The sequence below is a fragment of the Petaurus breviceps genome, unplaced genomic scaffold, assembly GCF_028583685.1.
Source record: "Petaurus breviceps papuanus isolate PSGF00001 unplaced genomic scaffold, PetGlider_PUasm1.0 178, whole genome shotgun sequence".
Lineage (NCBI taxonomy): Eukaryota > Metazoa > Chordata > Mammalia > Diprotodontia > Petauridae > Petaurus > Petaurus breviceps.
Genome location: NW_027185777.1, coordinates 6534469 through 6562192, shown reverse-complemented (window position 1 = coordinate 6562192; position 27724 = coordinate 6534469). Strand labels below are relative to the sequence as shown.

The window sequence follows — 27724 nt, the reverse complement described above, 5'->3', positions numbered from 1 at the left end:
AATAACAAAATTCATGGGAACTGAAGAGATTCCCAATTACTACTGACTTGATATAGAAGGATAAGAGGAGAGCGCCACCAAGCAAGCAAAGACAGGTTGGAGAAGGTCTGGAAGAGAGTTGGCCATGGACCAAGTTACTAGATGTAGATCCTTCTTCCTCACATCTCATACAGACTTGTAGGAGTGAAAGAGGGGAAATAAAGGAAGTAAGAGTAGCATTCATGGTAGCTGCAGCAATTTGGGGAAACTGCCACCTCTAAGAGCTGCTGGCATATTAAATTGCGCCCAGGTTAACCCCATATGTATACCTACGATAAGAAGAGACAGTTGAGCTAAAACTACGACAAGACAAAGTACACAAATGGAAAAGGGATTGCAAAGGGTCACCAAGAAAACAAGAAAAAGGAAAAAGTTAAAAATAAAATATTTTGGGAGCACACTTTAAAATATAAACAATTCACCTGTTTAGAATTTATAATGCCTAGCCAAAAGAAATCTTGATTCTCAAATATCTATTTTCTTGGGTAACTAGTGTTCAAAGATGTAACTTTGGGAAAATATTTTAAAATTTTCTAGTTTAAGGTTCTTCCACTGGGAAGGAAATTCCCTGTTTAAAAAAAAAAGTCTGTTAGAAAATAATCTCAATCAGATGAACAAAACAAATAGTAAAAATAGTCATGAAACCATAAGCTCCAGACTGTTGTTAAGCAGAAAATACACGTACACATAAACTCATGTCAGTTTTCTTTTCCCTGTGTCTACTTACCAGAGAGCTGTTTTTAAAAACATGCTTTATTCCTGTTTTCTTCACTTTGTAGTATTCATAGCTGTCATTGTATGTTTGGTGCATTAACATACACATATATGCCATGCTTTATTCAAATATTCCCTAATCACTGAATATATAGGCTGATTAGAGTTTTTCAATTAAAGTAAAGCTGCTATGGATGTTTTTATGAAGAAAGGTAATTTTTACCTTTTAGTAACATCCTTAGGATACAGGTTTAGTAGTAGTAACTCTTACTGTAGGTTGCCAGATTGCTTTCCTAAAAGGTTCACAATTACCTTTTCCCTTAAAATATCATTAGCATGGTATTTTTTTAAAGGTTTTGCCAATTTGATGGGTATAATACTACAATTTTTGATTAACAGATCTTTTCATTTCAAGTAGGCATTTTTGTTCCTTCAGCACACATGGTTCTTTAACCACTTATTAATACCTTGGGGAATGGGTACTAGTCTTAAAAATTTGTGTGCTAGGTGTCTGATTTTTATCAGATATATTTATTACAGGGAGGTAGCAGTTACCCCCAAGCAATTCTTTAAGACTTAATGCTGCAGAACAGATGCAAATCTGCACCAGTAGAGGGAGCACCTTGTGACCATAAAATCAAAGGTTTGAAACAAACCAAAAAACAATGGATGAGGATTTTTTTCTAATTTGTTTTTTATTTTTATTGTGAACATATTGCCAGATCCATCTTTTTTTCCAATAATTTTTTCCTTTAGTCAGTAAAAATTTTTCTTTCAAATTTGACTTAACTATGCCTTTCCTTTTTCTTCAAATGTTTTAATAATGTATTTACATTGGGGGCATTGGAGTTTTTCTAATTTATCCAGTTATTATGTATCACTGACAAAGTAAAGTCCTATTCTGAGCTCTCATCATACAAGAGAGGTGACCCTGGGTTCCTGAAGGCCGAGTCATTGGAATACAAGCTGCTGGTAATTGCTATTATGCTATCAAGGCTTTGAGTACAGGGCCAGGCATTTCTCATCTGAGGAAATATCTAGCCAAGTTCAGAGGCTCATCATCAGCTTAGCCATGAGGGAATTCACTTTTCAAGCACAGCAACTGAAATTGACTGTGAAGGTATTTGCTTTCTGAACAGGTAAAAGGAAAACTCACACCTTTAAAATCCTAGATCCTTAAAATATCTAATTCTGTGGTATAAGCTGTGAGTCTAAAAAACTGCTGTGAAATTTTCTCCAATATAGATTGCTTTCTTCAGCGTCCGATAGTCATGGGTTTTTCAAACATTAATCTGTTGCATACCTTCGTTTCTAAATGTTTTCTCCATTCTGTTCCATCGATTTAGTTTTTATCCACCCCCAAATCATTTTGATCATTACTGCCTTTATTTTTCACAGGATCAGTGGTGGAGTTAAAGATCTTATAGAGCTGGGGGTAATATTGATGTTTCTTCTATAACTTCAAGATTTACTTTTACAAAAGAAAGGAAGGCCAAAATAAATATATGTATGTATGTATATATATATATATATATATACACACACATATATATGTGTATATGTGTGTGTGTGTGTGTATATACACACATAGATATTTATGGGTATTGGGAATAATTTAGAGGTAAAAAATAAATAAACTTTCTGATGCCTAGATTTTAGTGGTACACTGTTGAACAGCTTAACTAGAAGGCTTAAAAAAACTATAGTGAAAGCTTTAGAAGAAGCATTGGATAACAAGAATAACTTTCTAATGATAAGAGAAAATCAGATTTAAAAATCTTTATTGCACTGTGTTTCCAGATACTGGCATCGATCACTAAATCCCAGAAAACTGGTAGAAGTGAAATTTTCTCACTTGAGTAGAAATATGACTTTACAGAGAACAATGAAGCTATACAGACTTCCTGATGTAAGTAAGAACAATTTGCAATTCTTCTGAGCTCAAACCAATGAAGCTTTGAGCTTAGAAAAAGGAATATTTATAGTGGTATAAAAACATACTGAATGTTTGTGAAGGTGACATAGTGACAGGACCACAGAGGACACACATGCTAGCAGAGGTTGGCAAGTTTATTTTGAAATACCAGAGATTTTTAATGGCTTGATTATTCAGTCTGTGGTTGGACAGGACCAAACTCAGGAAATACAAGTCTTTCAGGGTATGAATTTGTCTATTGGGAAAGTCCAAGATCCTGCTATTTTAACTTCTTGGAATGAAAATAAACCTTTTCTACAAGAGGCCTGTAGGAAGAGATATTTTATCACTCATATCAATAAAATAGCAATGTTCTTAGGGTTAAACTGTTAAGAACTGTTCTACAACAATCACTTGTACATCCAGAGTTGCTAGCCCTGACTTTGTGTTCTCAGTTTTTTGTTGTTGTTTGTTTTGTTTTTGTTTTTCTTTGTTTTTTTATCCATGACTGCTTCTTACCCAATTGTCCTCTCTTTTAGATTATTACAAAGTGTCTGAGTACTGTGATTTTATTGGATGATAAGTATAAAATATAGCCATTTTCACCTTGAAAATTGTGAGGAATCTTTCTGTTCTCTGTGGTTTTTTTTGTTTTGGGGAGGCAATGACTCACATGTTTGTAGCTTTTTTTTACAATCTATAGAGCCCTCTTCTTACAACAGTCTTTTGACAGTAGTACAAATATTATATATCCATTTTATAGACTTGGAAACAGAGGCCCAAAGGAGGCAAGAAGTGACTAGCTTAAGGTCACAAAAGTAGACTTGGACCCAGCCCAGATCTTTGCACTACACCAGGCAGTATCTTGTTTATCTGATAACAGAATTCCCAGCTTCTGGGGGAAATGCCTAGAGGATAAGAGACCTAAGTAGTTGGAGAATATAGAAAATTTGTCATTTTTAGGCCACTTAGCCTATTAAAGGGAAAGGACACTTTCTTTTCAGTTCAGTTAATTCTGTTGCTGTTGTTGGGAGTGAGAAGTGTCTAGTCTATCGTTACCAATGTAACCTCAATTACACTAGCTTATTAGTTCTTAATTTATCCTCTACTTATTCTGACAGTCTAGTCTGCTTCTACATTCCTGTGGTCTTTTTGTGGCTATCTCTTCCTTCTATTAACGTATGAAAGCTCTCAGGAGTCATTCATTTCATCTTTTGTGTCTCCTGTCCTTGAGATAACATCGTGTGGTATCAAATTCTTAAAATAAAGCTTCTTCCCTTAAAGATAAAACTAACGAAATTATTGCCAGTACCACTGAAGGGCCTTATAGTTCATATACTTACACATGTGAGATAACTCCAGCCCAAGTCTTACCTATTCCAGCCTTCCACTAAGTCAACCTCTTTGCCTTTTTAACTCTCAGCTTGGTTACGTAAGGTATTTTCACTCTTGTGCCCAGAACCTGAGATACCCTAACATAATCTGAAAAGAATCCAGAGTATCATGCATACAAATCTCCCTTGACTTTGTTTACATAACCAAGTTAAATGTATTTTAATGAATAATAATGATAACTATAACTTCCATTTGTATTAGGGTATTGTTTTTAACTGTAACTTAGTAATATTGGCCTCTTTCTCACACAGATTTAACCCTGGTTAAATCTCTCAAGATCCTACTTTTTGTTCATCTGTAAAATAACAAATTTGAACTAGATGATTCCTGAGTTGCTTGGATTTGAGTCCTACCCTTACTATTTACTGCATAGGTCCTGCAGCAGATTACTTCCCCTTTCTAATGTGTAAGATGGGAGGGTTGGACTAGATAAGGTCCCTTACAGTTCAGAGTCCTATGATCACCCCCTTTTCCTTCCTCTTCCTTGACCTAATTGCCATTCATCACTCTCTTGAATAGTCACCCCAAGATCAAAGTAACTCAAATAACAAGACTGGAAAACATCAAAATCCTATTGGACAGGTAGACAAGACAGAGGAAGAAAGCCACAGGACATAACACACCCTACTGTCCCAACCCCAAAGATAAAGCAGTTCTTGGTCACTTTGGCCTGTAAGCTTCTACCGTGTTTCCCCGATAATAAGACCTATCCCGAAAATAAGCCCTCTCCTTACTGTGTAAGATTCCTCTAAAATAAGCCCTCCCCCGAAAATAAGCCCTATTAAGATTGCTACTGTAGTGAAGGTGATCCCCTGTGCTACACGCTACATTACGGTACCCTCTGTATGCACCGTCCCCCCCCTCCCCCGTGAAACGCATCTGAGCTGCATCCAATCAGAGCTGCAGCAGTGAGCACGTCATCTTGTTCTTTATTGAATTCATTATTGAATAAAGGTACATTTTTTTGTTCACATTTACCTGTTTATTAAAATTGCTGTCAATGTTCATTAAAATAAGCCCTCCCCTGAAAATAAGCCCTCTGGTGTTTTTCTGTCCAAAAAATTAATAAGACAGTGTCTTATTATCAGGGAAACATGGTAGTTTCCAGCACTACTCACTGGCAGACAAGCCTACTCTGTCATGTAACTTAGCTTTTGGTTTGTTTTTAATGAACGTAATAACCTTTAAAATAGATAATAAAAAACACATACAAAATAAAGAATAAAAATTTTACATAGAACCTTTAGCATTTAGTAAAGTAAAACCAGGTAAATTAAAAGCAAGCCCCAAATATTTTGTCATAGGTCACTTCCAAGTCTGTCGGTCCACTCCATTGGTAACCATGTACATATCATTCTCTAGTTTTACATCACATCAGATAGGCCTTTGCATACTTACTTTTTACTTACTTTACATACTTGTATACTTACTATTTATCTTCTTACTGCACAATAATATTCCAGCATATTAATATGCCATTTATGCATCCATGCTTCAATTGTCAGACATATAGATTGATTCCAATTTTTCGATTTTTAAAAAAAGTCACTCAAGTATTTTTGTATGGCTAGGTCCTCTTTTCCTAGTAATGAAAACAGTGGGTCAAAAGAAACGGTCATTTATTTTGCTTGCATTATTTAAAGTGCCTCTTTCTACATAGTCTTGTCAATATTACATTTTTCACTATTTTTGTCCTTCTGGTGGGTGGTATTTAAGGTAGGCTTGATTTGCATTTATTGAATCATTAAGGAATTTGCACATCTCATAGTTATTAAAAGTTTGTATTTTGTCCTTCTAAAACTGTCTATTCTTGCCTCTTGACTAGGGCATGTGTGTTAATAGTCATGAATATGTATCAATTTTTTGCATAGCTTCTGTGTATCAGACTTTTGATATATTTAAAGCAAAAAAATTTTCCAATCTGCTGCTGAGGATCATGCTTTTCTTATATTTGTTTGATAAAAATATCCCTCCTTTCCATATAGAGTTGAGACAAATATTTTTTTTCTATGTGTATATGGATCATTGATACAATTTAGAATTTAGTTTGGTTTAAGATGTGGATCTCAAACCATTTTTAAATAACATAGCTATCCAGTTTGTCTAGCAGATTTTGTGAATTCATTTTATTCCCTACTTTTTAAAAATGTGGATGTATCAAATACTAATCTTTTTTGTTTTGTTTTGTTGCATTTTGGAGGGGGGAAGACAGGGCAATTGGGGTTAAGTGACTTGCCCAAGGTCACATGGCTAGTATGTCAAGCGTCTTGAGGCCTGATTTGAACTTTAAATACTAATCTTGATAGACTGACACACAGAATTCAGTTCTCAGGTTTTCTGTACTGTTCCATTCATCTATTTCTCTAATCTTTATCTAGTATGCAACTATTTTATAATTATAACTGCATTATTAGGACATTTTGTAACCTGGTAGTGCTGGAACTCTTTGCCTTCTTTGTTTTGTGTATTTTTACCTGCCTGTTTTTCCACATGAATTTTAGTATGATTATCAAAATTGATGAGATAAACTTTTGATATTTTTATTAATAATGCATTTATTTTTTTTTCAGAATTTTATTTTAGACTCACATGCCAGAACGTAAATACAGAATAGAGAAAAGAAACAAAAATATATCATAAACTTAAATACTGGAACTTAAATACAAAGTTAGAAAGAAAAAAAAGCATATCGTATGCATAGCAGAACATAAAGACAATATGTAACAATAAATTTTCATTTCAAGAAAACCTATATGATAAATAATGCTCATTATTACAATTGCTCGTCTTTTCTTTGCTTCTTTGGTAAGTTTTCTTTTGTTCTCTGCTGTGTACTTTTTTGCTTTGTTCTTTTTGCTCTCCCCCCAACTTCCCTCCCCCATCACAATAAAGTTTAGCTGTTTCTAGCTATAGATACATACATACATAGACATATACATTACCAAACCTATTCTACTCCTGATCTTTGTTTTTATGTATGTGCTTATCTCGTTTCCTATCCCTCCTGCCTGCTCTACTTTATTTCAAGAATCCCTTCCCTGTCCTTCCATTACCGTAAATCTAAACACCTTTCCATACCCCTATTTTACCCATTCCTTCACCCTCCCCTCTAAAGATCCCTCCCTTGTCCTCTCCCCTCTCCCTATGCCCCTTACCATTTTATTTCTTCTGAATTTAGAAGACTTTTATACTCATCTAAATATGTGTATTGTTCTCTCTTAAACCCATTCCCGGTGAAAGTAGTTTACCAGAACTACCAGCCCTCCTCCCCCATCTAATTCCTCTATATCAATTCTTCCTCTTGCACCTCATTTGTATGAAATAATTACTCTTTTAAGCTGTTCCTAAATGGTTTTACTTTGTAAATTCATATCATACTCAGGTTTACCCCAATGTTTCTTATGAGCTACCCAATGATTGATAAGATTCTCAGACATATATTTTACATATATAAAAAGTAAACAATCTGTCCTTATGCATCCCTTATAATCAGTCTTTGTTATGTGCCTTATATTTTTCTTGGTTCTTGTATGTTGAATCTTCTATTAAGTTCAGAATCTTTTTTTTTTTTTTAACAAAGTCTTGAAAGTCTGAGAGTTTATCAAATACCTTTTTTTTCATTCAGGATAATACTTAACTTTGCAGGGTATATTTTTGGCCAGAGCCCCAGTTCTTTTGGTCTTTGATATGTTGTATTCTGAAACCTGTGGTCCTTTAACGTCTCTGCTGCTAGGTCTTTTGTAATTCTAATTGTGGCACCATCATATTTAAACTATTATAATCTTGATGCTTTAAATATGTTTTCCTTGAGCTGGGGGGTTGAGAATTTGACTATGATATTCCTGTGAGTTTTCCTCATAGGATCTCTTTTAAGGGGTGATAGATGGATTTTTTCTATTTCTTCTCCCCCCTACCCCCTTGTATTATTGAATCAAGATTCTTTTTTTGATCATAACTTTCAGTTAGTCCAATTATTTTTATATTTTCTCTTCTTGATCTGTTCTCCAAATCTGTTGTTTTTCTTGTTTCACTTTCTCTTCTATATTTTCATTATTCATATTTTGTATAATCATTTCTTGATCTCTTATGATTTCACTGGCTTCACTTTGCCCAATTCTAATTTTTAAGGTGTCATTTTCTTCCTTCAAGATATGCATTTAAACTCTAAGATAGTTTAGGATGTACTGACATTTTTACTATGCCCTAGTGAACCTGAGTAAAAAGGCCTTTACATTTCTTCAGTTATTTTATTTCTGTCAAAATCATTTAAAACTTTTCTTTATACAGGTCTTTTTGTAGATCTTGATAAATTAATGTGTAAGTTTTAGGTGCATTATGTAATCATATTTCTCTATCAATTTGCCTTGCTTTTTGGTTAGGTTTAGGGAATGAAAATAACTTTGGTGGGATTATTTTGTATTTTCTAAAATAAGTCATTTATCGACTGGGTTTTTTTTTAGATAAATAGTCTTTATATGCAAATAAATAATTTAAGCTCTTTGCTGATCATTATTCCTTTAATTTCTATTTTATATCATAATGCTATTTCCTAATATTTCTAAAGCTGTGTTCAACAACACTGGTGATGAAACATCTGCCGTTCTCTATTGTATATAATATCATTTGGTGGCTCCAAATAAATAATTTTTATTTAATGATGGAAACATTCTTATAATCCCACATTTATCTGCTTATTTTAAAAAATATAAACGATAGTTTATTGAGGGCTTCCCAAAAGCTTCCTATGTATCTAATATGTTCATGTGGCCTTTCTTGTCACCTTGTTTGAATGATTTGTTTTTCCAGTAGTAAACCATCCTTGTTTCCATTTAACTTTTTAATGTGTCAATATAATCTATTTGTGAGCAATTTTTTTGAAGTATTTTTTACACGAACATTCTTTAATGATATTGGTCAACAGTCTTCTCTTCCAGGTTTGTCTTTGTTCTATTTAGGGATCAGTTAGTAAGTATTTATTTTGTGCACTCTATTGTACCAGGCACAGTACTAAGTGCTAGGGATACCAAAAGAGGGAGAGTCTCTGCCCTCAAGGGGATTACAATATAATGAGGGAGACAGCATTAACACAGATATATACAGGATAAACTGGATATAATTAAGAGGTAGGGCAGTGAACTTAAGAGAGGTTGCGGAAGGCTTCCTGTGGAAGGTAGGATTTTAGTTGGGACTTAAAGGAAGCTTAGGAGGTCGGCAGTTGGAGCAAAGGAGGGAGAACATTCTAGGCATAGAGGACAGCCAGAAAAGAAAGCCCAGAGCCAAGAGATAGAGTATCTTGTGTATGAAATAACCAGGAGGGCCAGTGGCAGTTGATCAAAGACTATGTGGCATGGAGTAAGGTATAAGAAGACAGGAAAAGTAGGAAGGAAGAAGGGGTAGGCTAGATGCTTTTTCTGTCTTTAAGCTGACTACATACTGTAAACCTACTTGTTAAACTTCTGGGACTAGTATCTTTTGGCCAAGAAGTTCTTCATTGGCCGACCTTATTTCTTTCTCAGACTAGTACATTCAGGTTATTTACCACTTGTTTTGATATTCTGTACATTTTTATAGAATTGTTTAGTTTTACATTATTAGCACACAACTATATGAAGTAATCTGATATTTTTCTTGACTCCCCTCCCTCCATTGTGATCTCTTCTTTCCCATTTTTAAATTTGAAACTTGACTTTGGATTAAAAAACAAAAACACAGTTCTGGGCTGAATCCACACAATTTTTTTTCTAATTTACAATTGTTTTGCCCTGCTTGTTTTGGTTATCTTTTTTCTGTTGGTTTGTTGCGTTTATATTTGTTAAGTTTTTTTAAGGATGCACTTAATTTGTGTCCCTGTTGATATAAACATTCCCTGCTAACAGTTTACCTCTGAGAATACTTCAGCTGTGTCCCACAGATTTTCATAAATAGAATTTTTATTGTTATTAGTTTTGATGTAATCTGCCAATTTTCTTTTTCACTGAGTTATCGTTGGATGAGTAATTTTTTTAATATCCTCACGAACCTACACTTGATTCATTGCATGCATTATTATTAGTAAATGTAAAATACATAATATTTGCTTTCTAAATCTTCCTCAGGGTCCTGCACATTAGTTTTTGTGGAAACTCAATGCTGGAAAAAACAGCATTAAGGTCCCCCATGTCTCAAATACTATGTCCCCCTCATCACTTCCCTAGCTTCCTTCAAGACTCAATTCAAGTCTCATTTGTTTGCTTGGGGGGGACTTTTCTGACCTTTTTCTCCCCCACCAAATCTTAATGCCTTCCGCTTGGAGATACATCTAAATATTTGCATGTTTTCTTCCCTTATTAGGAAGTATACTAGTTAAGAGACTATCTACACACATAATGACACAAACACATACCTGACATACAATATGTCTTTCTGTGTATCCCCAGCACTTAGCACAGTAGCTGGCAAGTAGTAAATGCCTAGTAAATGCTTGTTATCTTACTACAATTTCTTTCCGTACGTACCACATTCTGATAGTGGGTTGTTAAATTTTTTTCTTTTTTTTAGTTAGCTATTGTTACAAGACTATGAAGTTTTATTTTAGACACAGTATTATCATCAGGCACAAAATTTAAAGTTGATACATTCCTTTTTTTTTTTTTAAGACTCTTTTGGCAAGAAATGTCTTCAGATACGCCTTCTAATATTTTTCCAGTTTGAACTCAATTTTGTTCATTATCATTGGTGAGTGCTACTTTAGCTTTTTATGGTTAGTAGCAAATAGCAGTAGCAAGTAGTAAAATGCTGACCACCCTTTCATTCAGATCTGTCTCAATAAAATGTCTTTCCTATGCTCCACAAGCATTTTTTAAATGGCTCCTATATGGCAAGAACTAGTGATATAAAGGTAAAGGATGAAATAAAGCAACAAATGGTCACCAGGTAATGCTTTTTAATCCATTCTATGGTCATTACATCTCATTAGAGAATTTACTCCATCTATATTTTTAGAGTTGTCAGATTTGTCTTTGGGTGTAGTGCAGCAGAAAGACCCTTGGCTCTAGGTCAGGGGGCCCAAGTTCAAATATTGCCTCCCTGACCTTGGGCAAGTCACTTAACCCTTGTGGATCTCATTCTCTTCATCTGTAAAATTAAGGTGGACTAGAAGGCTTCTGAGGTTTTACCTAACTAAATCCTTTCACTCTCTCTTTCTCTAACTGTTTAGCATCAAGAACAATTTATTTTTCTGAAGTAGTTAAGTCTACTTGTAATTTTTTTCAGGTTTTCTATGACAATATTTTCCATATTGTTGTTTTAGCTTTCTCCTCTTATTCTTAGCATCTTCATTCTTGGAATATTTTACTGTCTTCAGACTCTTCCTTCTTTGGTCTTGTAACTTCCCTAGCCATGCTGATTCTGGCTTAATTTTTTTGACTCTGTCATTCATTCATTTGAGGATGTCTTTTGGGATATCCTGTGTAGTTGGTTTTCCTATCCATATTGTTTCAGGTCTTTGGCTGGTTTAGTTGCTCCATGTTTGGTTTTTTGCTTTTAATTATACTGGCACTCTGTTGTACCCTGTTCATTTTGTTTGGTTAGTTTTTACTTTCTTGAATGGTTTCAATGCCATTTCTCTCTCTATGGTGGTGTTTTTGTTTGGAGGTGGGTATAAGGAACCTGGTCTTATTCAACTCTTTCATTCTCCACTACTGACCAGTCTGAATTAGATTAGCCATTGTTGAGGGATACTATTCATGAGACCTCTTTCTTGTTTTTGTTATTTAGTTGGATCTGGGGCTTGGTGTATATGGCCTCTTCCAAAACAACCTTTCACCTACATCATTGAACTCTAGTCTCATCTCCCTTAATGCAGTCCAACATTGGACATATTTTTTTTGCTGTACTTTAATCCATTAAGACTTAATAAATACTAAATTCCTATCATATACACACTATAGAATGAATTAAGACAGGTAGGCAGCAATCTCAAACTCTTTACTGCCACCAGCAGAATTAACCAGTTGCACAGGGTGGTCTCTGATAGGTTTAAGGAAGAAAGATGAAAGGGAATAAGACAAGGAAAAAAAGAGAGAAAGTCAATCTTAGAGAAAGGAAAAGTAAATTCTATTTAGTGTATACTCCAGGACTAAGAGCTTGGATTTTATAGGAACTTCGCAGAAAAAATGATGGCTTGATGTCCTATACTGACCAGTTATAAAGAGTCCACAATAAAAGACTTTGTCATTTGGCCACTCTTTTACAGCAGTGTAGCTGAAAAAGTGCTGGGCTTGGAGTTGTGAAAGGCCCGGCAGGTTCCAGTCCCAACTCTGACAATAATCATTTGTATGACCATAAACCAATCATTTAATCTTCAATTTTCTCATCTTGAAAATGGTGATAATAATACTTAGAACATTTGTTTTTGAGGGTGGTTGTAAAGATCAAATGAGATGTTTAAAGTGTTTTATAAACTTAAAGCACTATATAAATGTCAACTATTATTAGTAGATAGTAATCCAGCATTGCTTTATTCTTTTTTTTATCAAATGCTTTATTAACTTCTAGTTTACATCATTCATTTCCACAAGATTTTGAGTTACAAATTTTCTCCCTGTTTTTCCCCCTACCCACCACCCCAAAATAGTGATCCCACTGGACATCCCCTCCTCCAATCTGCTGTCTCCCATATCTTCTCCCATACCCCCTCCGACTTTCTAGTAGGGCACGGTGGATCTCTATGCCCCAGTGCCAGTATATCTTTTTCCCAGTTACATGTAAAATAATAATATATATTTTTTAAACCTTTGAATTCCTGATTCTTTCCCTACTTCCTTTGTCACCCATCATTACTGGGAATATAAGCAATTCAATATAGGTTGTACATGTGTAGCTATGCAAAACATTTCCATAGTGTATATACTGTTAAAGACTGACTATATTTCCCTCCATCCCATCCCACCCCTGACCTGTTCTATTCTCTACTTTGATCCTGTCCCTTTTCAAAAGTGGGTGCTTCCAACTTCCCTCCCCCACCCAGACTGCCCTCCCTTCCATCATCACTCCTCTCATCCCCTTCCCCCCCTACTCTCCTGTAGGGTGAGATACCCTATTTAGTGTGTATTTCATTCCATCCCTGAGCCAAATTCAATGAGAATAAGGTTGACCCATTCCCTTTTGCCTTCCTGTTCTTCCCCTCCATTGTGACCGTTTTCCCTTGTCTCTTCTATATGAGATAGTTTACCCCATTCTGTGTCTCCCCATCTCCTCTCATTATATTCCTCTCTCACCTCTTAATTTCACCTTTTCAGTATTATCCCTTCCTATTAAATTGGTCCTGTGCCCTTTATCTATGTATACTTGTACACATTTATATACACATTGACATATGTATTTATGTGCCCATATACCCTATGTAGACATATATATGTATGTATGTGTGTATATATATTTATATATGTCTATTCCCTTCAACTGCTCTGATACTGAGAAAAGTTTCGTAAGTTACAATTATCATTTTTCCATGTAGGAATGTAAACAGTTCAACTTTGATAAGTTCCTTATGATTTCTTTTCCCTATTTATCTTCTCATGCTTCTCTTGCTTCTTGTATCTGAATGTCAAATTTTCTATTCAACTCTGTTTTTTTTTTAGCAAGAATGCTAGAAAGTCCTCTATTCCACTGAATGACCATATTTTCCCCTGAAACATGATACTCAGTATTGCTGGGTAGGTGATTCTTGGTTTTAATCCCAGCTCCTTTGACCTCTGTAATATCATATTCCAAGCCCTTCAATCCCTCAGTGTAGAAGCTGCCAGATCCTGGGTTATCCTGATTGTGTTTCCACAGTACTCAAATTGTGTCTTCCTGGCTGCTTGTAATATATTCTCCTTGATCTGGAAATTCCAGAACCTGGCTATAATATTCCTAGGAGTTTTCTTTTTGGGATCTTTTTCAGGAGGTGATCAGCGGATTCTTTCAACCTCTATTTTGCCCTCTGGTTCTAAAACATCAGGGCAATTTTCCTTGAGAATTTCCTGAAGGATGATTTCTAGGTTCTTGTTTTGATCATGGCTTTCAGGTAGTCCAATAATTTTAAAATTATCTCTCCTGGATCTATTTTCCAGGTCAGTGGTTTTCCCAATGAGATATTTCACATTGCCTTCTATTTTTTTCATTTGTTTGGATCTGTTTAATAGTATCTCGATTTCTCATAAAGTCACTAGCTTCCATTTGCTCCAGTCTAATTCTGAAGGAATGATTCTCTTCACTGAGCTTTTGAGATTCTTTTTCCATCTGGCAAATTCAGCTTTTTAAGGCATTCTTCTCCTCACTGGCTTTTTGAGCCTCTTTTGCCATTTGAGTTAGTCTGTTTTCTAAGGTGTTATTTTCTTCAGTCAGGTTGTTGACTCTCATTTTATAATTTTCTTGCCTCATTCTCATTTCTCTTCCCAATTTTTCCTCTACTTCTCTTATTTGGTTTTCAAAATACTTCTTAAGCTCCTCTATGGCCTGTAAGCAGCTTATTCTTTTCTTGGATGCTTCTGGTGCAGGAGTTCTGACTTTGCTGTCTTCCTCCTGTTCCATACCCTGATTTTTTTGTCCCCAAAAAAGGAATCCAGAGGCAGACTTCTGTGTGTTTGCCTTGCTTCCCTCGTTTGCTCATGTTGCCACTCAATTACTTGACTTTTGAGCTTTTTGCCACAGTAGAATTCTGCTACCAGAGGGGGGAGTTTTATTCCAAATAGCTGGGGTTTTTGCAACTGCTGGGCTATTAGTTGGGTGTCTTCTCTGAAGCCTCCACATGCTCTGGCAAGCTGGTCACACACCCCAGGCCCTCCACCGTAGACTGCAATCCAGATCCAAGCAGGTTAAAGCAAGAGCAGTTACCCCTCAGACTGGTCGCTTGGTCCCCCTACAATCTGCAGGCCAGGAGCTGAAGCTGCCATGTGGTGGAGGCTGCACAGCAGCAGCGCCTCAGCAGAGGCAAAGGCCAACCACATTCCTGAACTACTGGATCCCAAAGTCCACACTGCACTGACCTCTCACTTTGTCCTTAGCATCTATGGGTTGATATTTTTGGAAACTGCCACAGCTGCTGGTGATGTTAAGTCCCTCCAGCCGGCTGCTGGTCAGGCCTACCCTGAGGCTAAAACCTCCGGCTTGCATGGGGCTAGGCCTGGCTTGGCTCCCAGAGCGCTGGCCACTTCCTGCTAGCCTGCTGGGCTGTCCTCCAGTGGAGGGCTAGCTTTTCTGTGTCATTTTGTGGGTTCTATATCTCCAAAGTTTGTTCAGAGTCACCTTTTACATGAATTGGAGGAGGTGGGAGCCAGAGCACCATGGAAGTCTTGTTTGACTCCGCCCCCCAACATTGCTTTATTCTTGCCAAGAAGATAGCTGTCAAAAGTTACGTTTCTAGCTTTTTCATATCCACTGTGATTTTTACTTCTTAGAGAAGGCTGCCCACTGGAACCGTGACACAGCTTTGAGCCTCTGGGTGCTTATTATGGAAAGAACACTGATTCTAGAAGAAGACAGATCTTGTCTGCCACTTAATCTCTCTGAGCCTCAGTTTCCTCACCTATTAAATAAGGGTGTTGGACTAGAAAGCATGTAAGGTCTTTTTCAGCTCTAAATCTGTGTTCCAAGCTTAAAACTTGGCTGGCCTTTTTCTGGGTCAAATTCAATTCAGCAAAAGTATTTAAGTACCTACTATGTAAAACTCTGCTATAGAAACTGCTATACAAAGATGAAAATGGCACAATGTTTGTCTTCAAAGAACTTGCATTCTCCTCAGGGTATGGGACAGAATAGAGTAATACGTATAGAAATAATACAAGATCAGTTATGACAACTGCAAATGATTAAGCAGACAATAAGGAGAGAACAGCAGAATCACTTCAATGAATACTGAGTGTCTAATGAGGGAAACACTCCAAAATGTGATGATACAAAGATGAAAATAAAATAGAGGTTTACATTCAAGGAGTTTACATTCATCAAGGGGGAGATATGTACCTATGTAAGAAAAATACAAGGGAATTGAGTGGGGGAGGTGGAGGTGTTAACAGCTAGAAAGATCAGGAAAGGCACCAAATGTAGGAGAGGGGGGTGTTTTGGCTGAACTTTAAAGGAAACTAGGGGTTCTAACAAGTGGAGGTGAAGAGGAAGTGCATTCCAGAAATGGGGAACAACCTGTGTATAAGTAAGGAATGTCATGTGTGAAAGATGACATGAAAGTCAATTTGGCTTGAGTGAAGATAAAAGGTCAGAAAGATAGACTGGAGTCAGTTTATGTAGGTCTTTTTAAAGCTGGACAGAGGAATTTGTATTTTAGTGTAGAAGAAATAAGGAGAAACTTGAGCTTTTTGAGCAGTGGATTTCTAAGGTTACACTTATGCTTTAGAAGTAAAGTATTCTGGTAAGGTATTTAAGTATTTAAGAAGTAAGAAGATTGTTGGCAAGTTATGGAAGGGGGATTGGAGAGGAAGAGGAAAGACTTGAAGCAGAAAGACCAATTATGAGCCTTTTTTGGTAGAACAAACAAGAGGTGATAAGGACCTGGTTTAGGGCTGTAGGTATGTAACTAGAAAAAGAGGGTGGTTGGAAGAGAGAGTGGAAGTAGAAATACAGAGGGACAAGCTTCTTTCATCTTATGTCAGTTATATTATTCAAACAACTGTGGCCAATATTATGTTGTACTGCAGAATCTCATTTACAAAACCTGCCTCTTCCTTTATAATGCTTTTAACAAGGAGGTCCTTGATGTGTATATAAATACTTCTTAAGATTTCATGAAGATTGGACAATAGACATGACTTGGGGATCATTATTGTCAACTGCCTCTTTTCATAAGTAAGATCCATGCTTTTTCCCAAGCACTGGGGATCCTCCCCTCTTTCTCATGCCTTTGACATCCCTCCATCCCCTAAGAAACATGTCTTCTCCATCACATACCACTTGTGAGCCCACTTGGTCTCGTCCAGCTGCTCTTCCCAATGCTGGCTTCTTTAGCACCATCTCGACATCACACATCATATGGTCATCATCTATATGTGGTATATATTAGAGGTAATAACACAGTTGCCTGAAAGATGCAGAAAACAGAAATGGGCAGACTTCTCACTGCTTATGTCACTGATGTTCTAGAAATTCTGATAGATCTTCATTTTTCACTTTTATTGTCCTTCATATTTGCTTTCCTGATCCCCTCAGTTACAACTACCTCTCCCCTGCAGCTATCTTGTATTCATTATAGATACTGTGTATATATTTCTATATGTACATTTTCTTTTCTAATGGACATAAGCCCCTTTAGAGCAGAAAGTATTTTATTTTTGTGTCTGGATCCCCAGAGCCACAGTGCCCTGCACATAGTAAGGATTTAATAAATACATATGGACTGATTCATAACGCAGTATGGTATAATGGAAAGAACACTGGCTTTGGAGTCAGCAGATGTGGGTTATATTCCCACCAATGTGACAGTCCCTTAAGCTTTCTAGATCAGTTTTCATAAATAAATATAAAAACATATATGTGATATATAAATATTTTATATATGTATATGCATACATACATATACACATATAAACATAATTAATAACTCTTGGTCTTTTGGCTAAGATCAAGCTTTGTAGACTTCAGACACCAACCAGCTCAGTCTTTTTACTACATATTGTTTTCTGGTGTCAGTATCCTCCACAGGGAGGCACAAAAAGTACTTGCTTTTAGAAAAAAAAAGCTGGAGAACAGAATATAAATATTGCCTCAAGGCCCACTGTCTAATCAGTCTCATTTTCTGAGCTATCTATAACAGAAGATTCTTTTATTTGGTGTGCTACATTTTTATTTTCACAGACTTCTGAAAATTGAAAGACTGTCTTGTCTTTATTGATTTGATGAGAATATTTCCAAGCGTAGACTAGTTTCCTTCACAGAGAATAAATAGATAGTAATCTGAAGTAGGTGATAAGCAAGAGACACATATGTCATGCTAGGCAGAACTGCAGCCTCCATTTCTGGACCAATACTCTTTATACGATCTATATTTTGCAGAATTTTCAAGTCCCTTTCCTAAGGGTACAATTCATTTTATATTCAGTCAAACATAGTAGCAGCTTTATCATTATTTACATTTCTGCCTTTGATTCTTGCATCTAGGTTTCAAGAAGTATAATTTGGCCAATGACAATACTCTTCCTGTTTTTCGGTAGTTTTTAAAAAACTTTATTCTATTCTGTAATTGTAATAAAAATATACATAAATTTTTTAAGAATGATTTTTACCTTGCCATTTGATAAGGAATGTTAAGACTGCACTCTTATTTAAATGTGGTGACTGCTAAGGAAATGGAAAATTACAATAATGGAAACCAGAAGATGTAATATCTTATATTCACAAGAATATTACTTCATTTGATCCCCTCAGCTATGTTTTGTTTTCCACCAGTTTACAGATGAGGAAACTGGTTAATTTGACAAAGGTCAACAGCTCACAGTGACAGTCCTGGGTGGGTGCTCAAAGCAGGACTGATCTAACTTGCAGGAATCTTACACAGTAAGGGGAGGGCTTATTTTCGGGATAGGTCTTATTATCGGGGAAACACGGTAGAGACCACTAAGCCAGTATCTTCCTTGAACTTTTGGATACAAGACATGACACAGAGTGTGTGCTTAATAAATATTTGTTGAAGGGAAAAGTGAATGAATTCAAGTAAATTCCCCTTTTCTCTGCTCACTTATCTGTAATATGAGGGAGATACACTGCTAAAGACCCTTTCTGCTCCTAAATTTTAAAACTAAAACTTGAGATTTTCAGCTGTTACTGCTCCTTAGAAAGCACTGATAAATTTTTAAATGACATTCCCACTTAATATTAGCAAATGTTAATACTATTTGTTATTTTATCTTTTTGAAAACAGCAGCTACCATGAATTCTTGGATATGCTTTATAATTTACACATCTAGAGAGCTTTCAGAGGCTGTCCAATTTCTTGTCAGTAAGGAGGAAGTTTAGGCCATCAGATGCCTACTGTTAACATATTATTCAACAGATACTTATCCATTATGAACTTCTGGTGTTTTCCCAGCTGAATCTCAAAGTTGTAAGATTTCAGAAGCTATTTCAACTAATCTGTATCTGAACAGAAATTCACTCAAATAATATCCCCAACAAGTGGTCATCCAGCTTTGGAAAGGTCCAGTGAGTGGAAACCAGTCCCAGGTAGTAGAACTTTGCATAGTCCATTCCACTTTTAGAAATCTCTAACTGCTGAAAAATTTTTTCTTATGTTAGAAGTTCTTGGGATGGGGTTCTGTAAACTTGGAAGGGAAAAAAATAAATAACATTTTTATTTTCACTAACCCCTGATATTTAGCATTTCCTTCAATTGTGAATAAAGCAAACAAAAAAATTGTTCTGGGAAGAGGCTGTTTAGGCTTCAAGTGTGCCACAGGAGTCCAAAATTCAAAAGGTTACCAACTCCACCTGTCTTACATCAAACTTAAATGTTTCTATGCAAGTGAATTGAATTTAACCACAATTTATTAAGTGCCTATCAGACAGAGCTGATACAAAACAAAAATGAAAAGTCCCTGCCCTCCTGCTCAGTGGGGCCAGTCAGCACTTTTCTCCAAAGCAGCTGAAAACAACTCCCCCATCCATCCCTCCACCTCGTCCCCATCCAGGTCTAGTTCTTTTCTCTAGGCTAACCTTTTTTGGCACCATGATCTCTAAGGCTTCAACCTCCTGAATGATTTTTATAGGCCGTAGAGAATTGTATGATTATATATTTGATGTAAGAATATTAATTCTTATATTCACTAAACCCCCTACGCCTTGCCCTAAGAATTGTTGCCTAGGCTAGTCTTCCCTCACCTATTCTGTATTTGTGAGTTTTGAACTCCAGCTCTTTATATTCTATAGTAAACAAGCATAGTGAATCATACTTAGATGACAGTATAGTCTGTCTGAAGGGTCTCAAAAATGTCTGCTGTGTAAACAGTATGATGGCCTTAGTAATTATAAAACCTTTCGAGCACTATCCACTAAAAGTTACTTATGGGAACATTCTAGAAAAATATTTGCCCTTGCCAGAATAATTCAGTTTTCCCTGATGTTCAAGTATCACTTTATCTACAACTGAAGTCATCACAAGTTTTGAATTGCTAGAAGTTTGATTATTCAAGAAAGCTCACGGGCAGATTTTGTGATGATACTGATCTAATAGGAAGAGAAGATCTTGAATAAGGATGTTCAAGTCACTTTTACAGTCTTAACACAGATTTTTTCCACCCATGAAATGAAAGTTTTTTAAAAACATGGCAGGATGTATTTGGCTAGTAACACTGCCTCAAGCCTCTCTACAATCCAGTCCATCCTCCACTCCGCTGTCAAACCAGTTTTCCTTAAGCTCAGGTCACTCACCACCACAACCACCTCCTCCATTTCAGCGAACACCAGTAGCTCCCTCTCACCTCTAGAATCAAGTACAAAATGCTGTTTGGCATTCAAAGCCCCTCATACCTTTCTAGTCTTCCCAGTACCTTACTCCTCAGTCATATACTGTGATCCAGTGACAAGATACTTCATCTCCCTAAGTCATGCATTTTCACTGGCTATGCCCCATACCAGGATGATTCTCCCTCCTCGTCTCTGTTTCTGGGCTTCCACCAAGCTTCAACTTAAATTCTGCCTTTTATACAAAGTCTTTCCCACTCCCCCTCCCCCCTTTAATGTTTGTGCTCACTCTCTGCTGATTATCTCAAATTTATCATATACATACACATATACACACATATGAGAGAGAGAGAGAAATGTCTTGTTTATATAGAACTGTCTGCAAGGATTTTCCCAGTTAAACTATGGGCTTCTTGAGGCAGGGACTGTTTGGCCTTCTTTGTATCCTTAGTGTTTAGTATAAGTACCTGCCACATAACAGGAGCTTAACAAATATTTTTTTAAGCAAATATTTTTTGATTGACAAGTAGCATTTGAATATAGGTGCACAATATTTCATGTGACAATATTTGCAAATCCATAGTTTTTTTTTTCTTAGACTGACTTAGAGTGTGAAAATACTTTAATATTGTAAAAGTTGGTCTCACTGTCAAAGGTAAAGATGACCAAAGTATAGTCTTCTGGGCCGATAGAGGTACTTATAAATGACTTTCCAGAACAAAGATGGATGGTATTGTCACAAAATATTAAGTATATAAGAATTCATATTCTTACATAGAATATGTAATCATACAATTCTCTATAGCCTATAAAATCATCCAGTATAGTTAAAGTGTTGCTTAAAATTTTGAATTTGTTATTGTTTTTCAACAAAGAAATATAGGCAGTTGCCAAAATCTTCATTTTAAACTTTAATAGCTTAAAACCAGATTAAGACTTTTGGGATATCTCTTTCAACTTCTTTATGGGCTTATGGGTCTCAAGGTTATAGAGGCAGGAGGAGCCACAGTCTAAGTTCAATATGTCCTTAATCCTTTTTATTCTAAATCTTTCAAAACAGTAAGCTCCTAGTTTCTAGTATCTTCAGGAAAAAAAAAAAAACCAAAACGAGGCTGCTCTAAGAATCCACTTTACACTCATCTTTTGGGGCATTAAATCAAAGGACAAGAACACAGCTACCAATGTTTGATCAGAAGTTCACAAGAGGGAGCCTGCAAGCAAAGAATACACTGAATCCTTTGATGTTCTCTGGTGAAAATATTATGTCAACTTATGTGGGGCAGGAATACATCTTGGTGTTATATTTGAGAATCAGTAGTCCCCAAATGTAAAAGGATTATGATGTTCAAAAAGTTAATTTTTGGAACATAAAATAAATTCACTGTAGAAACCATGTTATAAATGCTAAATGTAGGTTACTAGGTCAGATTTCAAAAGCCCTTTTAACCCATAATGTATAGAAACTTCAGTAACAACGTGAAATGAGTCTTTAGAGTAAGAGTCCATGTACTAACATAGGAGGAAAAAGTAGGATTTTCATTCCCCTTTCTAGCTAGAGGGTCAAGTAGGCCAAATTTTAAAATAAGATGAAGCCTATCTTCACACATCTTCGTTTCCTTCTTAAATTCCGCACTGTGACCCACCTACCTCCTGCTCCAAACAAAATTCTGAATTCCTTAGAGTAGTTGTCAGATGTCAGGTAGAAATGATTCAAATTCTTGGGATGTAGCCCCCTAAATATCTCCCAGATAATTTGTATTACAAAAAGATTTTTAGTTGATCTAAATGAAGCTTTACATTTTAGAATTTCAGGCAAATTATATGGAACAAATTCAGGCAACATAACCAAAAATATTTTTGAGCATGACACTTTGCACTCAGGGAGGTGAGCCCTACCCTGGATGTCAGCTCCCCCAAACTATTCCTACCTTGCATAACTTCGTCCTTCCCTCCACTTCTCTCTAAAAGCCACCCTCCTGTTCTCCTCCCCCTCCTTTAGCAGCAATAGCTCTAGCAATGGGAAAGAGCCGGGGAGCTTGAAAAGATAGGCAGAAAGAAGCTGCTCACATACTATGGACTGTTTGTGAAGTCAAGGGCTGTCTATGATAATGATACTGAAAATTAGAATCGTACTTTAAGATTAACAAAATGCTTTCCTTATGACAACACTGTGACAGAGACTGATTATTTCCAGTTTACTGATGAGAAAACTGAGGCAGAGATGAAATGACATCTCTAGTCATGCAGTAAGCACCAGAACCAGGAGTCAAACTCAGTGTCTCTTAACTCTAGATCAGCACCATATGCCATGCTGTGTTGTACTGTACTATGTAGCTTCTGTGCCTGACATAGAGTGGGCACTCAGTGTTTACCGAATTAAATTTTATGACAATTATACTGATCAATACAATACCTGGTTTTACATAAAAACAATCCTGTTACCTAGTTTAGAGGCCATTGAGTAAAGGTTGGATTGCAATACAGTAACAGTACCTTGAATATATTATCTGATATTCCAAAATAATTGAGAATCTAAGTCTTTGGAATTTTTCAAGAGAAGAGAGGAAGATAGTATTGGAACTGTTGGGGGAGGAGGGGAGACCTTATTTCTGTCTTAATTAGAAACTCAGGCATTGTGGAATATGATTCCTTACCCTGACAACCATTCTCAGCTACTTTCCTCCCTGTAAGAGTCTGTAGGTCCAGAAACTTGTTCAAACAATCAGCTACCAATAGACCTAAAAGACAGATTGAGTAAATTCTATGCCTCTGTTTCTGTTGTGTGAGTTTGGATTTTCCAAGAAACCAAAATGAATCCTGGATTTTTCTTCCCTCCTCTAGAATCTTCTGCTTCCTTTATGCAGCTCAAGAGTCCTACCTCCTAAGAGGCATTCTGCTTCAAACAATGCTCAGCAGTCAGTGCATGTAAATTTTTCCCAAAAGCAGAGGGGAAATACAGGAACATTTAGAGGAATACCCTAGAACTGGATTAATGGCTGGATATCTATGGCTTTTTCCAATCTACTATTAACATTTTTGGCATCTGGTTCCATTCAGCTTGGAATATCCCCTTTGGATATGTGTTAACATTTGAGTAACTGGGTCATAGGGATTACTGACTAAAGGCTATCCACAGGGAGATAATAAATAAGGCTGCTTTGTGTGTATCCTGCTCTAGAATTTAACAAATTACCCAGTGTGTGTTCTAGCCTACTTTTGTCAAACCTCTTGAATTTAACATTTGATCATTTCTTTTTTGTTGTCACAATAACAAGGTCACAAAGACTTCGGGTTTGAGACCGATGGAGCGGAAAGATATCAAAGCTGTGCAAGAATTAATTAACAACTATCTGAAGCAGTTTCATCTTGCCCCAGTGATGAATGAAGAGGAAGTGGCCCACTGGTTTCTGCCTCAGGATCACATTATCGACACATTTGTAGTAGAGGTAAAGATAAGGTGATTAGCAGAAGTCTGAACATCCTAAACCTTCAGAGCTAGAAGGGGCTTTCAAGGACATTATAAGTGAACCCTGACCCCAAGCAAGAAAACCCTCCACAATGTTGGAAGAGGTCATCTAGTCTCTGCCTGAAGACTCCTGGGATAGGGAAGCCCAATGCCTCTGTGCCAATTATATTATTGGGCAGCTCTAACCAGGGGGAAGTTTTTTTTTTTATCATCTTGAGGTACGATCTGCCTACTAGAATTTGTTGGTCCATATATTAGTTAATACCTCTTCCTTATAACTGTTCTTCAAATATCTGAAGATAAAGATCATGTTTCCCCTATTAGTATGAAGATCTCTCCAGGGTGAAATTCCCTGTTCTTTTTTTTGTAGTTTATTTTTTTAATTTTTTGGTTTACATCACTCATTTCCACAAGATTTTGAGTTACAAATTCTCCCCATTTTTCCCCTGCCCACCACCCCAAAACAGCAATCCCACTGAATATCCCTCCCCCCAATCTGCTCTCTCCTGTATCTTCCCCATCCCCCCTCTGACTTTCCAGTAGGGCATGGTGGATCTCTGTGCCCCAGTGCCTGTATATCTTATTTCCCAGTTAGATGTAAAATAAAAATAATAATATATTTTTTAAACATTTGATTTTAAACCTTTGAATTCCAGATTCTTCCCCTACCTCCCTCATCACCTACCATTACTGGGAAGATAAGCAATTCAATATAGGTTGTACCTGTGTAGCTATGCAAAACATTTCCATAGCGTATATATTGTGAAAGACTGACTACATTTCCTTCCATCCAATCCCACCCCCCACTTGGTTCGATTCTCTACTTTGATCCTGTCCCTTTTCAAAAGTGGGTGCTTCCAACTTCCCTACCATCATCCTCCCTTCTCATCCCTTCCCCCCTACTCTCCTGTAGGGTGAGATACCCTATTTACTGGGCATGTCATTTCCCCCCTAAGCCAAATTCAATGAGAATAAGGTTGACCCATTCCCTTTTGCCTTCTTTTTCTTCCCCACCATTGTAACAGTTTTCCCTTGTCTCTTCTATATGAGATAGTTTACCCCATTCTATCTCTCCCCATCTCCTCTCATTATATTCTTCTCTTACCTCATAATTTCACCTTTTAAGTATCATTCCTTCCCATTCATCTGGTCCTATACCCTCTGTCTTTGTATACCTGTACACATATATACACGCACTCACATATGTATTCATACTCCTATATACCCTCCTATATAGACATATGCATGTATATATACATACGTATAGATATACACACATGTCATACATGTCAGTTTTTCTATTAAACTCTGGTTTTTTTTTCATCAAGAATGCTTGAAAGTCCTCTATTCCATTGAATGACCATATTTTCCCCTCAAACATGATACTCAGTTTTGTGGGTAGGTGATTCTTGGTTTTAATCCCAGCTCCTTTGACCTCCAGAATATCCCATTCCAGGCCCTTTGATCCCTCATTGTAGAAGCTTCCTGGTCCTGGGTTATCCTGATTGTGTTTCCACAGCATTCAAAGTGTTTCTTCCTGGCTGCTTGTAATATATATTCTCCTTGATCTGGGAACTCCAGAACCTGGCTATAATATTCCTAGGAGTTTTCTTTTTGGGATCTTTTTCAGGAGGTGATCAGCGGATTCTTTCAACCTCTATTTTGCCCTCTGGTTCTAAAACATCAGGGCAATTTTCCTTGAGAATTTCCTGAAGGATGATTTCTAGGTTCTTGTTTTGATCATGGCTTTCAGGTAGTCCAATAATTTTAAAATTATCTCTCCTGGATCTATTTTCCAGGTCAGTGGTTTTCCCAATGAGATATTTCACATTGCCTTCTATTTTTTTCATTTGTTTGGATCTGTTTAATAGTATCTCGATTTCTCATAAAGTCACTAGCTTCCATTTGCTCCAGTCTAATTCTGAAGGAATGATTCTCTTCACTGAGCTTTTGAGATTCTTTTTCCATCTGGCAAATTCAGCTTTTTAAGGCATTCTTCTCCTCACTGGCTTTTTGAGCCTCTTTTGCCATTTGAGTTAGTCTATTTTCTAAGGTGTTATTTTCTTCAGTCAGGTTGTTGACTCTCATTTTATAATTTTCTTGCCTCATTCTCATTTCTCTTCCCAATTTTTCCTCCACTTCTCTTACTTGGTTTTCAAAATACTTCTTAAGCTCCTCTATGGCCTGTAAGCAGCTTATTCTTTTCTTGGATGCTTCTGGTGCAGGAGTTCTGACTTTGCTGTCTTCCTCCTGTTCCATACCCTGATTTTTTTTGTCCCCAAAAAAGGAATCCAGAGGCAGACTGCTGTGTGTTTGCCTTGCTTCCCTCGTTTGCTCATGTTGCCACTCAATTACTTGACTTTTGAGCTTTTTGCCACAGTAGAATTCTGCTACCAGAGGGGGGAGCTTTATTCCAAATAGCTGGGGTTTTTGCAACTGCTGGGCTATTAGTTGGGTGTCTTCTCTGAAGCCTCCACATGCTCTGGCAAGCTGGTCACACACCCCAGGCCCTCCACCGTAGACTGCAATCCAGATCCAAGCAGGTTAAAGCAAGAGCAATTACCCCTCAGACCGGTCGCTTGGTCCCCCTACAGTCTGCAGGCCAGGAGCTGAAGCCGCCATGTGGCAGAGGCTGCACAGTGGCAGTGCCTCAGCAGATTCTCCCTCCAGGGGGTAAAAGCCTGACTGACCTCCTGAACTACTGGATCCCAAAGTCCACACTGCACTGACCTCTCACTTTGTCCTTAGCATCTATGGGTTGATACTTCTAAACTGCCACTGTTGCTGGTGATCTTAAGTCCCTCCAGCTGGCAGCTGGTTGTGGCCGCCCTGAGGCTAAAACCTTGGGCTACTGCAGGGCTGGGCTCTGCTCCCAGCTCGTTGCACTGGCTGCTTCCTGCTGGCCTACCAGGCTGTCCTCAGCAGGAGGTTAGCTTCCCTGTCATTTTGTGGGCTCTGTAGCTCCAGTGTTTGTTTAGAGTCACCTTTTACATGAATTGCAGCAGGTGGGAGCCAGGGCCCCTTGGAAGTCTTGTTTCTACTCTGCCATCTTGACTCCACCCCCAATTCCTTGTTCTTTTAATCAATCCCTGCATGACTTCAAATCTATGATCCTCAGCTAGAAGAAAAGTTAGAGGTTATCCAGGCCAACCCCTTAGTTTATAAATGAAGAAATTAAAGCCTGAGTGACTTGCCTGTCACCTTTAGATCTTGGTTAACTTCCTCTTAACATAGTCAACATCCTTGCTAAGACATACATCATCTGAGCTGAGCTGAGGACAGTAAAACCTTTACTGCCTTAATTCTGTTATTGAAGCTTCATATCCCATTAGCATTTTTGGCTGCCACATCACAAAGACTCCTGGGGCTTGAAGTCTCAGAATCCCAGAGTTGGAATAGGACCTCAGAGGACATGTAGTCCAACGGGAACCTAAATAAGAGTCCTCCATGAAGTGGAAACCCACGCTACTTCTCAGGAGCCCACTGCATTTTTGGATAGCTCTAATCTTAGGAAGTTTAACCAGACTTAAAGGTGCCCTGTTCTTCTAAGCACTGCTTGTCTAATTCTGCTTTCTCACATGACAGCCCTGAAGTACTGGAGGCCAGCTTTCACGTCAGCATTCATCTCCAGACAAAACATCACCTTTTCCTTTCCTGATTTTATACAGCATCATCTCAAGTTTCTTTACCATCTTGGTCATGTTCCATTGGACATTAATGTCTTTCCTAAAATAGAATACACAGAACTGAACACAATGTAGTATGAA

The 27724-nt window shown here is 37.2% G+C and overlaps 1 protein-coding gene and 1 long non-coding RNA gene across 3 annotated transcripts in view; one reads left to right on the top strand and one right to left on the bottom strand.

Annotated features, from left to right (window-relative positions):
* Nucleotides 1-17180, bottom strand: part of LOC138159906 (uncharacterized) — a 40101-nt gene extending 22921 nt beyond the window's left edge. Inside the window, exon 1 of the long non-coding RNA XR_011168002.1 lies at nt 16988-17180. This is a non-coding gene — a long non-coding RNA (uncharacterized lncRNA). The remainder of the gene's footprint in view (nt 1-16987) is intronic.
* NMT2 (N-myristoyltransferase 2) overlaps nt 1-27724 on the top strand; it is a 94486-nt gene that overhangs the window by 57264 nt on the left and 9498 nt on the right. For both annotated transcript variants that reach the window (XM_069086236.1, XM_069086237.1), the window contains exons 8-9: nt 2554-2662; nt 23767-23937. In XM_069086236.1, coding sequence (XP_068942337.1) covers nt 2554-2662; nt 23767-23937 — 280 coding nt within the window. The remainder of the gene's footprint in view (nt 1-2553; nt 2663-23766; nt 23938-27724) is intronic.